The 15945-nt window shown below is 40.8% G+C and overlaps 1 protein-coding gene across 5 annotated transcripts in view; it reads right to left on the bottom strand.

Annotated features, from left to right (window-relative positions):
• Positions 1-15945, bottom strand: part of RACGAP1 (Rac GTPase activating protein 1) — a 49306-nt gene that overhangs the window by 14947 nt on the left and 18414 nt on the right. For 2 of the 5 annotated variants that reach the window (XM_021091634.1, XM_021091635.1), the window contains exons 2-10: positions 15046-15134; positions 7052-7254; positions 5337-5473; positions 4322-4391; positions 2741-2794; positions 1957-2037; positions 1454-1571; positions 1015-1145; positions 207-371 (exon numbers count right to left, since the gene is read on the bottom strand). In XM_021091634.1, coding sequence (XP_020947293.1) covers positions 207-371; positions 1015-1145; positions 1454-1571; positions 1957-2037; positions 2741-2794; positions 4322-4391; positions 5337-5473; positions 7052-7254; positions 15046-15130 — 1044 coding nt within the window. In that variant the 5' untranslated portion in view covers positions 15131-15134. The remainder of the gene's footprint in view (positions 1-206; positions 372-1014; positions 1146-1453; positions 1572-1956; positions 2038-2740; positions 2795-4321; positions 4392-5336; positions 5474-7051; positions 7255-15045; positions 15135-15945) is intronic. The other 3 variants (XM_021091633.1, XM_021091637.1, XM_021091636.1) reach the window with 3 other exon arrangements.

The raw sequence follows: 15945 nt of genomic DNA, 5'->3' as shown, positions 1-15945 counted from the left end.
GCCAGGGATGAAACCTGTGCCACAGCGGTAACCAGGGCCACGCAGTGACAATGCTGAATTCTTAACCCACTGAGCTATGAGAGAAGTCCCATCGTTTTCTAACTTCTATTCACTATTTGTTGGCATCACTAGCTTTAGAATAAAATGACCTAAATTTTGAAAAGCTAAAGAAGCCATAACACAAGGATGGCTCCCACAGATCATACCTCTCCGATCTTGACAGGTGTCCCTACCAAGGTAGGAATGCAGGGAAGGGGACAGCGGTCCCGACATTCTGGGTGAGAGACCACACGACAGTCTCGACACTTCAGAGACAGCTTGCCAAATTTTATTCGCTTTCCACATGGAACACAAGATTCGGGTTTAATAACCTGAGGATGAAACAGGGAGTGGTATGAATTAGAATCATCAACCTACATGTGCCAAACAACCTTCTAATCCCTTTCCACATATTTATTTGTGCAACTCTCACAATGATCCTAATAAAATACTTTGTTTTCTTTAAGCTAAGTAAATAGAGGCAAAAAGAGGCTAAGTAATTTACATAAGGGCATCCAGCTGGAAGGGATCACTATATAGCAGCAGAAAGAATCTGTTGACAAGGAGTCAGAAAACCCCTATGTTGACTTTGCCACTTACTGTCCTGTGGCTCAAACGAGTCAGTTAACTCCTCTGAGCCTCAGTCAGTTTGCTTGGGTTTTTATGAGGAAATCAAAGGGGACAAAGTAAAAACATGCTGTAGTCAAGCATTAAATGTAAATACTTATCACTAAAAAAGCACAAACAACTGCTTCTGAAAAGTTGCTTTCTTTTAATTTGATATTACTCACAGAGTGGAAAGATACACAACCCCCGTAACCAGTAGTTACCCCTGGAGAGAGAGGGATTGGAAGGAGGAAGGAAAACCCGCACTCGGTTTGTAACACTAACGTACTTAAACTTGTTACTGGTAACTATCACTTCTACAATTAAAAAACTAGATGTGCCCAAGAGTAGCAGCAATCCCCAATTTACCGTCTTGGAGACGAAATCATGCAGGCGCATCCCTCCGTTGCCTTGCGGAGTGCTGGAGCCGTCTGTCTCAGTTTTTGGCTCTGGCTGCCTGCTGCTCAAGGTGGAGTCACTGTTCCAAGGCTGTAAAGTACCTAGAAAACAGGCAACTCCAAACTTTGGGTCCTAAGTACTTTGTTCCTTCTGAATTCTAACCCCAATTTTAATGTAACCGGTAGATCACCAGTAATCTGTAACAACAACCAGAAGTGACTATAATGGCTAGGCCAGGCGAGCAAGCTCAAGGCAGAGCATGACACAACAGTGCTCTGGCCCTCAGTAAGCAGCAGTAAGAAACTACCCAAAACATCCAACTCTGCCTCATGAGGGGTCTAAGAAACCAATTCTCCCCAGGTTTTACTAGTTGTTTTACACAGACAATTCAGTCATAAACCCAGCGGACCTGTTTTCCTCCGGCTCCTGGTCCAATATGGCACGGTCTCAATAGTGGACACAGCTTCGATGGGCCCGCCATCATTGGGAACAGTCACTGTAGTTTTTGCAACTATGGATTCATTTCCCTGAAACAAAGGTAATAATGAGGGAAGAATGAATCTAACTTCCCCTCCACTAAACAGTGTTTGGGAACAGCTGAAAAATTCCTGAGTTTCAGCCAGGACCTTAAGTCCCCAGGTCCAAACACTCTTAAGTTGAAATCTCATACTTTCAAACAGAAATATAGGTCACAGGGGTACACATACAAGCAACTAAGAACCAAACATAAAGTGGACAGTTGTTAACTATTCTGTTCAAATTGGATAATACGGATTCTACGAGACAGAAAAACTTTCACTGAACGTCTCTCTCTAAGTAACACTGCAATACTGACTTGGGATTTTTAGTGCTTGAGGCCACTAATCTTTGACATATTCGAGACCACAATTTTCTTGGCCTCACTAGTCTTACCTGGTCTACTGTGGAGCCAATGGAACGAGTTTTCTTTACAGGTCCAGGGGGACCATCAATGAACTGTCGGCTACTAGAGCGCTAGAGATGGAGTAAAAACCAAGAATTTTAGTGCCAAATAGAAGATCTGAAGCATGAAAGACAAAACTATTCCATTAGACAACTTGGATGCAAGTCCTAGTTACCAAAGCTACAGTAAATAACAAACAATGTGCTCTCTCTCATTGTCTATTTCCATGTACAGCTTAAGTTGTACCAACACAAAAATGCCCTCAGTGCCTCCAGAAGAAGCAAGCAAGCTTTGGAAAAATTTAGATGACAGCACTAGAAAAAGGAGACTGTAATCCCATCTAAGAACATGAAGCCTGAAGAAACATACTGAGTCCCCTAAATAAGCACACACAGATAGATCTCTATATATCCCATTACACACATTTTATAGGAAACTTATATTAGAACACAAAAGTCTTGCATAAAAATTCATGTGACAACTTAAAACAAACTTAAATATATCTTTTTCCTCTCAATGAATGAACTGAAAGCAGCCCAGAGCAGTGAAACAGGACAGGATTCTACCCTGAGTTACTCCTTCAAGGAACATCTATATCACCCGGAAACATGGTTTCATTTCTAACATGTTTAACAATAGCTAGAGCGACATGCCAGGAATACAATACGATGCCAAAGGCACCATTTGGGGGGAAAACTCTTTTACTGCCACTTTGTTCAAACAAACAAACAAAAAAACCACCACTACCCCCAAACTAAACAAAACCATACATACCCTCTTTTCTCTCTTCTTCAGTTTAAAACTCTTTACCAAAGAAGAATCCCAATCCTGTTGACAATTACACTGTATTAATTTCTTTCTTTGGTTAGGCCTCCCCAAAACCCTGTGCAAATAAATTTACAAAGAATTTTAAAGGCCTCTTGAGTCAGAGTACCTAACTCACAATTCAGGGAGCGGGATGGGAGGGTCTCAAATGTTGAGGCTAGAGAGCAATAGTAAGTTAACATGCTTTCTTTCCAAAATTGAAGCTATTATAATAGAATCAGGAATCAATACCACAGAGGCAAGAAAAGGTTAAAGAATCAACTTCTGTCGTGATTATCTCCAGTGCCTGGTCCTTTATTTCTGATTATGTTGGTAATTAGTTTTAGAACTTACAGAATGTTAGACACTATACTGACGGTGTTAGATGTAATCCTTGCTCTTGAGGGATTGCTCTCATCTAATTAGATGTTCTGTACAATACGGCCACTTTAAAAGTTCTAGTTTAGGTTTTATGTCTCTCAATCATCTCTCTTCCTTGGGCCCTAAAAAAGGCATTAACATGGCCACTGAAGAATTATTTGTCTTTCACTGCGGTCTAGTTTCACCTCACTCATTTTAACCATTTGCATTCATTTTTAGTAGCGACCTATGACTGCCTCACTCCTGATAATCCCTGAAAAAAACAAAATCCAGAAACAGTTTTATATACCTTAGCTAAATAAATTTAACCTCTCCAATTCATGGTCAAGTAACTGAACTACTAGTTGTCTGATTTAGATTTGGTTACAATAGATATCATATCATAGGTCTAGCTCTAAAATCAGCTAATCACATATCCAGTTTTTTTACCTATCCCAGACTGTGTAGTTCCTTATTTCAAAAAGGTGATACTTAATATTTATATCATGGCAATTGTTTCCCTAGTCAAACACTGAATTTGGACAGAAAACTCCTAACTCATCGAATAAGTAGTTCTCGCTTGTTTCACTATCATCAGAAAACCAACTACCAATAAAATTCCTGATTTATGGTTTTATTTGCGAGCTCTTAGCCAGCAAACAGGAAAGATATACAAGCCAATAATCTGCCAGTCTCTGGAACATCAAAAATTGAATTATCAGGAGAAGACCTTTTATGCAGAAACACCATCAGTTAAGAGCATAAAAGCAGGGTAGCACTGTTCACCAGGTACCTGGAAACTTCTATCAGTCTTCTGGCTAAAGTTCCAGGGCACTGGTTTCCTTCTAATTGTGAAGTACGACCTTTTTTTTTAGCTAGTTGGGGTTTTAATAAGTCAAGATACAGTAATCAATTAGTACAAATTAGTACAGGCAGCTCACAGGTTAAATAAATTTAACCTCATGCCAAATCCTAAATTCTATATTCTTACTTCCAGAAATAAATATACAAGCCAATCTCTTATAACTTCTGTATATTTATATTTTTTCAATGCTAGCTAGTCAGTATCTATAACACACCAACTAATAAAATAATAATAAAAGAATTCCAGAAGAGAGGACAGGAGAGATATTCCTGAGGTAGCGGGGGTTAAGAAAAATAGGTAATTCTCAGAAACCAAGTGTTCATTACCAGTGATTCATCAGTCTTGTCAAAGCTGATATCTGATAAAATGGAACCAGATTCATCAATGGTTGACAGTCTAGATGAATGAAACAGTAGTATTAGACAAAAGACTGTGGAGAGTAAAATCCACCAACACCAAAACAAGTCGCACTGGTCAGGTAACAATGGCAATTTCACAGCAACGCCTTCCCCTGTGGAGGTAACTCGAAGCTCAAACCTAGCTCTGGTAGGTTGCTTTTTACGGTTTCCGTGGGGGAGTGTGCGCGAGCATGCATGAGTGCACTTGCAGCTCAGCTGCTATTTCAGCAAAGGCCTCATAACTGCAACTGAAAGTTACAGCCAGGGGTATGGGTGCTATTCCCTGCTGAGCCTGTACTACAGGCTACTGAAAATTCACAAGGCAGAAGAGTGAAGTTTAATTTGATACCAAATGTGGTTACTTTCTATAAAACAGTATTACCCAGCGTTAGCTTTTTAAGAAATTAAGCCTGTACAGCTTCTTAGTTATAAAGAGTCCCCATAAAACAACCAGGCAACAAAATAAATAGCTCTAAGAGTGTTGACCTTTCCCTACGTATTACATTAGGGATGTTAAAGTCAAAGCCTGGTTGAGACTCTTTTAAACAGCAATGCAGTGGAACCAAAATTATTGTCTGGTCTTGGCTCACAGAAGACCTTTCTAAACCAGAAGAGCTACAAGAGCTCTCTGGAGAGTAAACACTGGAAGTATTGCTGAACTGCCACTTCCACCTCTAGGTTTCTTAGCAATGTGCAAGATTAGTTATTGATGGGCAGTTTAGCACTAACATCAAATTTTACCCAGGATGAAACATTCTAAGAAAAGCCAAGAGAAAGAGGGAAGCCCCTGAGCCTTTATTTCCCACCCACCCTTCCTCCAAAGTCTTTTTCTTCTTGATTCAGCACACATTCCAGAAGCAGTATGCTTAAGACTTTAGATAACAAGAATTTCTGACAGCTGTGTTGCTTGTGATCAGATAACAACAGATGCAGGTTCCCCCACCTTTTGTTCCCAGCATTGCTGCTGGATGGTTGGCCTCTGTTGAGAAAAGCCAGAGCTGATTTTTGCTCCTCGCTTAGTTGGATGCTGCCAGATGTGTCACACATGAGCATCTCTCGAATCAGCTGAATCTGTCTTTCCTACAGATCAAAGCAGAGTAAAACATTCTAACTAACCAGGGGAGAAAGCTTCACCTCAAATTTATGGGACAGGCAGACCAGAAGACATTAAAATACAGCATTATGCAAATGAGCCTTCAGGAAGACTGCTACACCAATGGCATATTAATTCACATCAAGCCCAGATTGTGTCTCTGATTTCTGACTGGTAACATGAACTCCATCTAGAATAGTGGGGTTTCTGCGACAAGACTTTTGGATCAAACTGCTAATCCAAGAGAAGAGAGTATTGCAAAATCAGAGTCCCAAAATAGATTTCATACAGCAAAAGCACTTCAGTGTCATTTTTATCAGGACAATTATTGGCTTCTTCTACGGATCAAAGCTACCACCCACTTTTCTAAATGATGGAGCAAAATGCATTAGAATGGATACAAAGTTGTGCCACCCTGGAACCAGACAATTCAAGCTGACTGAGGCATCTAACAATGTACCAAGATGAATTCGTCCCTTCTCATAAAGGCTTCCCTGTGTAGCATGACCCACCCTGGTACATCAAAATGATAATGTATGTTCTAGTGTTCACACTGGTTGAATATATCCTTCACCCTAAATTAAGAGCAGTGACAAAGGAAAGACTTAAGAGTTGTCCTGCCTGTATCAATGATAAAGCACTAGCTACTGATAAAAGGTTGACAATGCTCTAGATAGTGCTTATCATCAACGAGAGACAACCAACAGCTTGGGACAGATCAAAAATGCTAAGATTTCCCTGCCTTTCCCCCTAATTTTTTTTTTTTTTTTTTAGGGCCACAGCCGCAGCATATGGAGGTTCCCAGGCTAGGGGTCTAATTTGAGCTGTAGCTGCCAGCCTACGCCAGAGCCACAGCAACGCGGGATCCAAGCTGCGTCTTTGACCTACACCACAGCTCACAGCCACGCCTGATCCTTAACCCATTGATCGAGGCCAGGGATCGAACCTGCAATGTCACAGTTCCTAGTCAAATTCATTACCTCTGTGCCACGACGGGAACTCCTCCCCCTAATTTTTAAATTTAAAAAAAAATAATTTTTTTTTTGTCTTTCTATCTTTTTAGGGCCACACCCACGGCATATGGAGGTTCCCAGGCTAGGGGTCTAATCGGAGCTGTAGCCTCCAGCCTACACCACAGCCACAGCAACGTGGGATCCAAACTGCATCTGAGACCTACACCACAGCTCAAGGCTACGCAGGATCCTTAACCCACTGAGCGAGGCCGGGGAACTACCCCCCCTAATTTTTTTTAAATTGAAGTAGAGTTGATTTACAACTTTGTGTTAGTTTTCCCTATAATTTTGATTCCTCAAATTCTCGTTTGAAATGTGTCTATTAAGTAAAAGTTTCAGATCTAAAGGAAAAAAATTTAAGTTTCAACCTATGAAGAATAGGATTCCTAGGCTATAATTTCAGCTCCAATCATGGACAGCCTATCAATGGACAGGCTGTTTTTAGTTCCTTAATGTAGAAGAAACTGGGTATATCTAGGCAAGTGGAAACTTTACGGCTAATGCTTCCCCCACCCCCCACTGTCACAGTCTGATGTAAAAAACAATACACACCAGCTTTTCGCAGTCAGCCTCAGCTCGCTGTCTCCGTTTGATCTCTACATCCACCTGATTGCGCGCGTGCTTCAGCTTAACATCCAGAGCACTGCGCTCGGTCTCTGCTTTCATCAAAAGATCCTTGTATTTGCCCAGCTCATGGTCTGTTCTCTGCCACTTTTTACGGAAATCTTCAAAGTCCTTTGCCAACTGGATAAATTCTAAGAAAAGGGGGAAACTTTAATAATTCAAGCACCAAACTGAGTATAAATGCTCTAATAAATGAGTCCTCTGGTTAGTTTTATTCCAAATACATAATTAAGGGACCAGCTGAACTATGGGCAAATCTAGCTGAAAATAACCAGGAGCAGATCCTGGATATATGTTCATCACTCTGGATAAGAGCTTTGTGGGGAGCAGTTCCTATTTCAATAGGCCACTAACTTTTGGCTTAGCCAGTGGCATCTGCTATGGAATAAGTAACTCATTAGTCACCTGTCTCCAGATGTAACACTAACAGTGAAAGCTCCTGAACAGAAGGCAATCAAAGGGGGATACCTTTGGGGCAGCTGTCACACACCAGGACAGTTACAGCTATAAAACAAAAAACAGCCTCCTTTAGAGTCACGCATTGCTGTGCCAGAGAGGCGTTAAAGAGCAAATTCAAATGTAACTGCTGTAATATGCTCCAGAAGATATAGATTAATATTATAGATGTCTAGGCCTGCAATTGCATTCAGCTATATAATTATACAAATATTGATTTGAAAGTAAAGAGCCAATTTGCTTTTGCTGTTTAACACAGCCCTGAAGGGCATGTAAACATTCCAGTTGGAAAGACACAGGAAGAGAAGATCATATTAGCTTTGGGTGAGTCACTGATAGCGGAATGTGCACTCTTTTCAAAAGTCTGCAAAGAGAGCATCACTTCCAAGGCAGCACCTCAAAGCATGATAACCCTGGTGGCATCTGTTCTTAGCACTTGCTGTTGGCAAAGACTATTCTACAGTGCCTTACTATTCTAGTTAACCTCAATCTACCTCCAAGCATCATTCTCCACCAGCATCATGGAGGAAGTTTCCAAGGTGTACATCTGCTGCTGGTCAAGCTAACCCAGTTTACGGCTGAAACTAGGTCAAATTCACACAAAGCCAGCAGATTCTTAGGTAATAAGGGCACTTTTTTTATTTGAATTTAACCTGAAAGCATAGAGATAATATAGTGCCTTTTTAAAGTAATTTTAATGATTGACTAAATTTCAAACTTACAAATTAGGACAATTCCAATGTGTAAACTAAGGCTTACACATAAGGATTTTACTAAACAATAGGTTTTTAGCAAAACAGGATATCATGACCTAGTTATCCTAGACAATGCAAATATCAAGGATCTCAAAAAATATACTATTACAATTCAAGTCTTCTTTTTTTTTTTTTTTTTTTTTTGGCTGCACACATGGCAAAGGAAGTTTCTGGGCCAGAGATCAAATCCAAGCCACAGCTGTGACCCACGCTACTGCGGCAACACTGGATCCTTAATTCACTGCACTTGGCAGGGCTGAGGACTGAATCTTCACTGCAGCAGGCAGAGACAACACTGGCCCCGTAACCTGCTTCACCATAGCAGGAACTCCTCAAATAGTTTTAAATGATATATTGGTTTGGTTAACAGTTTGGAACACATTACTAAGGGTTTTTTTCCCCCCCTTAATTTAAACAAAAAGAAAACAAACACATCCCTTTGCAAATTAAACGATTTCAAAACTATAGATTCACAAAGAAAAACATTAAAAACAAGAGCTGATTCTTAGTCATATTTACTCAAACAATTCCTCAAGCAGTGCACTTATTATTTTTGAACTTTTTTTTTTGTCTTTTTGTCTTTTCTAGGGCCGCATATATGGCACATGGAGGTCCCCAGGCTAGGGGTCAAGTCGGAGCTGTAGCCACCGGCCTATGCCAGAGCCACAGCAACCGGGATCCAAGCCATGTCTGCAACCTACACCACAGCTCATGGCAACGCCGGATCCTTAACCCACTGAGTAAGGGCAGGGATCGAACCCACAACTTCACAGTTCCTAGTCGGATTCGTTAACCACAGAACCACGACGGGAACTCCTATTTGTGAACTTTTTTGAGGTATGTAATATTTCTTAAAAAAAATTGATAAATAAAAGGAAACAAACTTTTCAACTACACAGTCTAAAAACTTTCTAGCTCCGCACTGTGGTCAATTAAATGTTTCTAAATATAGTGTTGCTTATACTTGCAAATATTTACAGAGTTAAAAAACAACTTTGAGAATAAAAAGATTTCCATTTGATCTAATTTTGCTGGTTTTATCTTTAGGATATTCCTTCTTGATAAGTCTTATTATATTGGGGTTTTGATTCCCATTCATTGTTAATTAGCATATGTTACAGATATAACTAAATTGGATGACAGAACTGAAACCAAATAAAGTATCAGTTCATTTCAAGGAAGGAGTTCCTGTTTTAATAATACAAATGATTAAATTACTAATTTAGTTTATGTTAGACCAAAACTAGATCATCTGCATATATGACGAAGATATTACTTTTATGTACAATTCTGTTATGAACTAATTGTGCTAGAATGGATCAAAAACCCACTTTAGACCACAGACCAGGAGAAATTTTCATGTTGGAGATCAATAAACACAAATGGCAATTTTTGGTCAGTGTGTGAATCACAATTCAATTTGGTACTGGCCTCTGTCATGTAATATACATTCAAAAGGTTTATTAAAATTGTCTCTTAAACAGTTATATTAAATTACAAAATGCATCTATCAAAAGGAGAAGGGAAATTTCCTTAGAACAAATTGAGAATAACCTCTGATCCATAAAAAAAAAAAAAAAAAAAATCAGGATTTAGTTCATAGTTTAGCAAAGAGATTAAAGCAGCTCCAGGAATCTTGTTTTTTTCAGCTCACTCCTTCTAGGGCCTTTGCATAGGCTCTTCCTTGTCTTTCTCACCACCCTCTAAGCTTAAGAGCAAGGACCCTATGTCTCTCTCACTTTATCCCCAGGTTCTTGCACTTTACCTAGCACACAGTAGGCATTTAAATATTCAATGAATGAATGAATGAAAATGGCTGTTCAGTCCATATTTAAACCCCACGCATCCAGGCCACCTTACCTAATCAACTTCTCATCACTACCTAATACCCTCTTTCTAGCTAAACTGGTTTGTCCTTGCCCCTAGGACAGACCTGTGTCACTTACGATCAGGCTATGCTCTTCAAATGGAATGCCCTACCTACTCTTTTTTTTAATAGCTATACCTGCGGCATATGGAAGTTTCCAGGTTAGGGGTCAAATGGGAGCTGCAGCTGCTGGTCTATGCCACAGCCACAGCCGCGCCAGATCCAAGCTGCGTCTGTGACCTACACCACAGTTCAGGATCCTTTTTTTTTTTTTTTTTTTTTTTGGTCTTTTTGCTATTTCTTTGGGCCGCTCCCTCGGCATATGGAGGTTCCCAGGCTAGGGGTCTCATCGGAGCTGTAGCCATCGGCCTACGCCAGAGCCACAGCAACGCGGGATCCGAGCCGCGTCTGCAACCTACACCACAGCTCACGGCAACGCCAGATCCTTAACCCACTGAGCAAGGGCAGGGACCGAACCCGCAACCTCATGGTTCCTAGTCGGATTCGTTAACCACTGCGCCACGACGGGAACTCCAGTTCAGGATCCTTAACGCAGCAAGCAAGGCCAGAGATTGAACCCACATCCTCATGGATACTAGTTGGACTCTTAACCCACTGAGCCACAAGGGGAACTCTCCTACTCTTCTTTATGTACTCATTTTTCTAGTCCCATTTGATCTATGAATCCTTTCCTTATCTGTTTGCTCCACATTTTTCTATACTTTCCCAAAACATATATTTCGAAACTTGTATTATCTTCTGTTTCACGGGACAGAATCCTGTCTCTGAAACTTAAATACCACAATCTTCTTGAAGACACACCACATACAACTTAGTTATCATCTACTGTACATAGCATAGCACCAACATAACATGGTGTTGGCACATAACAGGCACCTGATAAATATTAAGTAATATTTATTCCTAATTTATACACCAACATCAAAAAAGTTCAGGCAGGAGTTCTCTCATGGTGCAGTGGGTTAAAGATCTGGTGTTGTCACTGCAATAGCTTGGGTCACTGTTGTACTGCTGTGGTGTGGGTTTGATCCCTAGCCCAGGAATTTCCACATGCCGAGGACAAAGCCAAAAAAAGAAAAAAAGGGCAGGAAGCTCATGATAATAATAGAAGATAAAAATCATGTAGACTGGGGAAAACAAAGATAAAATATATAGGCTATTAAAGTCATTTTATTTGAATACAAACCTTCACTCTGATCTTTCTTTCACTAACTTTGGACTTAGCCTTAAAAAAAAAAAAACAACTATAACTATACAGAAAGGAGAAAAGGGAATGAAGTTACGATGATGGAAAAGTAAGAGTAAGGAATCAGGGAATTCCCTAGGCATGGGAGGAATTCCTAGGATCTCAGAAGAGGACAGAGACTGGAGTGGTCACAGAAAGGGGATTCTACAGTCTAGAAAACACTAAGACACTTTAGTTCCTCAAAAGCCAACGTTCCAAATTAGGGATCTGGAGAGGTAACAAAATGTACCTCTATTTTATCACAGAAATCAATGAGGGGATAGAAATTTGCTTATAAAATAAAGGTTCCTGGAGTTCCCGTTGTGGCTCAGCGGTTAACGAATCCGACTGGGAACCATGAGGTTGCGGGTTCAATCCCTGGCCTCACTCAGTGGGTTAAGGATACGGTGTTGCCATGAGCTGTGGTGTAGGTCACAGACGTGGCTCAGATCCTGCGTTGCTGTGGCTCTGGCGTAGGCCGGCGGCTGTAGCTCCGATTAGACCCCCAGCCTGGGAACCTCCATATGCCGTGGGAGCAGCCCTAGAAAAGGCAAAAAGACAAAAAATAAAAATAAAAATAATAAAATAAAATAAAATAAAGGTTCCTATAAAAGTATCTCTTTTTTTGCTATAATTACTTTCTAAGGTATTTTCACAACTAGTGTCTCATTTATCACCAAATTCTCATGGCAAAACTCCTATTTTTACAGATGGAGAAAAAGACACAGAAATAACAGTTAAAAGCCAGCACTAGTTAGTGAAACTCCAAACCTCAGATTCCTCCCTCTGCCCCTACATTCTATCAGCTGCCTCCTCCTAGAGGCACAATCTCTGCTACCCATTTCTCCTTATTTCCATCTTCACAATCACTACTCCAGTTAGGGATCTCATCGCCTCTTTCCTGAACTATGGCAACTATGTCCTTCCTAATCCATCTCCCGGCCCCCACCTCTGCCGGGGTAACCCTCCAAAAGCACAGCTCTGATTAAGTCACTCCCCCTTATTCTTTTTCTCCTCACACCCTGCACACTCTTGCCTTCACTCAGGTTGTTCCCCTGACCCTGAATGCCCTCTTCCATCTCTGTCTGTTGGGATTCTACTCTAAATCTTTTCTAAGGCTCAACTCAAACCCTACTTTTTTTCCATGAAGCCATTTAGTCATTCCTTTCCCTGAACATGTGCAAGAAGCTGTTATTTGCTGAGGGAACCAGAATTTTAAGATCTCTTATTCAAAAAAACCAAAAAAAAAAAAAAAAAAACAACCCAAAAACTCTTCTTCAATACTCTTCCCTACTAGACTCCAAAGCAATCCATCTTCTGAGATGATATGACCTCAAAGAGAAGCCTAATTAGTATTCCATCCTGGTTACTGAGTTGGTACCAGATGATAGGGTCATGCAACAGCTATTAGAGAGAGAAAATAGAATACTGTTTCAAAAGGCCTTTAAGTGCATGAGAGCTATTAAAAACATGAATCAAATTAAAGAAAATATTGAATGGCATAAGCAAGACACCATACTAAGTACTATGGAAATACATTTTAAAGTTTAAGACATAGTACATACATTACTTTTACACCAATGAGACTGAATTAACAGCAACACCTACTAAATTAAGCATTAATGGAAATTTGAAATAGGAAAGAATGGCAAAACCTCGAAGAAAAGCTGGTAAAGAGTAATTCCCTTAGATCACTTAAGTCAGTGCTATCAGCTCTACCTTTCTTTCTTATTAATCTGCTTCCCAGAAGACTATTCTATCACCACCTCCTCTTTTTCCCCAGCTCTCCATCCAACCTCAATCCTTTATTATCAAGCACCAAATATACAAAGTCTGTGAAAGCAGATAAACTGTCCCTCCTTCAAAAAGAAATCATGTCATTTTTCTCCTCTTCAACTGAAAATGTTTTACAGAACCGAAGGAAAACCCAGGCAACTATTACTATAAAGAAAAAAAGCAAAATCTTCTAATGGAAACCCAGTAGATTTTGCCCAATTTGTGAAAAGAAAATGAAATTGGAGGAGTTCCCGTCGTGGTGCAGTGGTTAACGAATCCGATTAGGAACCATGAGGTTGCGGTTCGGTCCCTGCCCTTGCTCAGTGGGTTAATGATCCGGCGTTGCCATGAGCCATGGTGTAGGTTGCAGACGTGGCTCGGATCCCGCGTTGCTGTGGCTCTGGTGTAGGCCAGCGGGTACAGCTCTGATTGGACCCCTAGCCTGGGGACCTCCATATGCTGCTAGAGTGGCCCAGGAAATAGCAAAAAAAAAAAAAAAAGACAAAAAAAAAAGAAAATGAAATTGGAAACTAATGCCAACTACTTAATGAAAAAATAATATTTTTGTGTGTGTGTCTCTTTTTTTAGGGCCACACCCACAGCACATGGAGGTTCCCAGGCTAGGAGTCAAATCGGAACTGTAGCCACTGACCTACACCACCGCCACAGCAATGACGAGATCTCTGAAAAAAGAGTTGATAATGAAAAAAGTCTAGGTAAAACCCACTTAAAAACTACAGGGAGTTCCCTGCTGGCCTAGTGGTTAAGGTTTAAGGGCCTAGAGTTGTCACCACTGTGGCTTAGGTTTGATCCCTGATACAATTCCTTTCACATGCCACGAGTGTAACAAAAAAAATAAACAAACAAAAAAATAAATTAATTAAATAAAAAAAAATTTTTTAAATGAGGAGTTCCCCTGTGGTGCAATGGGATCAGCAGCATCTCTGGAGCACTGGGGTGCAGGTTCAATTCCCCGCTCAGGACAGTGGGTTAAGGATCTGATGTTGTCACAGCTGTGGCATAGGTCACAACTGCAGCTCAGATCTGATCCCTGACCTGGGAACTCCACATGCCACAGGGCAATGTAAAAAAAAAAAAAAGGAGTTCCCTCTGTGGCAAAGTGGCACAGTGGAAATGAATCCCAATAGTATCCATGAGGACACAGGTTCGATCCCTGGCCTTACTCGGTGGGTTAAGGATTTGGTGTTGTTGTGAGCTGTAGTGTGGGTTACAGATACAGCTCGGACCCTGCGTTACTGTGCCTGTGGCGTAGGCTGGCAGCTACAGCACCGATTGGACCCCTAGCCTGGGAACCTCCATATGCTGTGGGTGCAGCCCAAAAGAAAGAAAGAAAGGAAGGAAGGAAGAAAGAAAGAAAATAAATACAGGGAAAAAAAAGTAACCATTTAGGGAGTTCCCGTCATGGCACAGTGGTAAATGAATCCAACTAGGAACCATGAGGTTGTGGGTTTGATCCCCGGCCTCCCTCAGTGGGTTAAGGATCCGGCATTGCCGTGAGCTGTGGGGTAGGTCGCAGTCGCAGCTTGGATCTGGCGTTGCTGTGGCTCAGCATAGGCTGGCAGCTAAGGCCCCAATTAGACCCCTAGCCTGGGAACCTCCATATACCGCAGGTACAGCCCTCAAAAGACAAAAAGACAAAAAAAAAAAAAAAAAGTAACCATTTAGAATAAGTGTCCATTAAGCTTTGACCATCATTTTCTTTTTAGGTAACTCAAATGAAAAACAATTTTAGGCTCTGCAGAAAACCCAAATCTGAAATCTGTTTTTTTCGCTTCACACAGGCCAGCTCAGAATGACTTACGGAGTTCATTTCCTTCACTGAGAATCTCCACCCGGCGTACAAGCTGCTCAAACAGATTCCGCAAATTCAGCATCGTAGTATCCATCTTTCTGCCAAGAAATCAAATATACATTAGGGGTCCTGCCATCTCCCTCAGACAAAAGATTCGGTAGCAATCCAGTACAGCCATCAGTGCCTAACATCTGGACTCTTCCATGTGTCGCTGCCATTGTAAGAATCTCATTATAAGCCAACGATGGATGTCTCGTATAATCCTTATTATAAAAACAAAGTTGGAATGTTAAAGACTCATTTGAAAATTACAAAATCATTTCTGTCCTCCGAATATAACACCCCTTCCTGCCTACTCTTTTCCTCCACACTGCAATCACTATGGAGCTGAGAAGAAAGCAATCAGGGACAAGAATGTCAGTTGATTACTAGGTGACCAACTACTTAGTCAATCCTCTTGACTAATATAACATTTTTGCCACTTTAATCCTTCTGCACTACATCCTTCAATGCAACTTAAAATGTTTATTTTTAATTTCGTTTTTAGTATCCCTGTCGCAAATGCCTTTTGAAACGCAGGACATGGTCAGCACATTTCCTACCAACAGCACAGATGATGTCACACAAGTGATTAAGTGGGGAAATCGCCAGCTCAGCAGCACAAGAATTATTTCTGTAATGCAGGGCTCTCTGCTGGACTGTGTGCAGGGACTATGCCTAATAAATTTATACTAAGTATAGGCAAAGGATTATGTTGTACCACATTCTGGCATCAAGGAGACAATACACCACCTTCACAGTTAGAAGGGCAAAGGAAAAAATCATTTGCTACTGTGTTCTGTATAGTGAATTTCAGGCTTCATATTTTCTTCCCTAAAGACTTGCTGATATTACATTAAAAATGGTGTC

Source organism: Sus scrofa, chromosome 5, assembly GCF_000003025.6.
Source record: "Sus scrofa isolate TJ Tabasco breed Duroc chromosome 5, Sscrofa11.1, whole genome shotgun sequence".
Classification (NCBI taxonomy): Eukaryota; Metazoa; Chordata; class Mammalia; order Artiodactyla; family Suidae; genus Sus; species Sus scrofa.
This window is presented reverse-complemented; position numbering and strand designations above follow the sequence as displayed.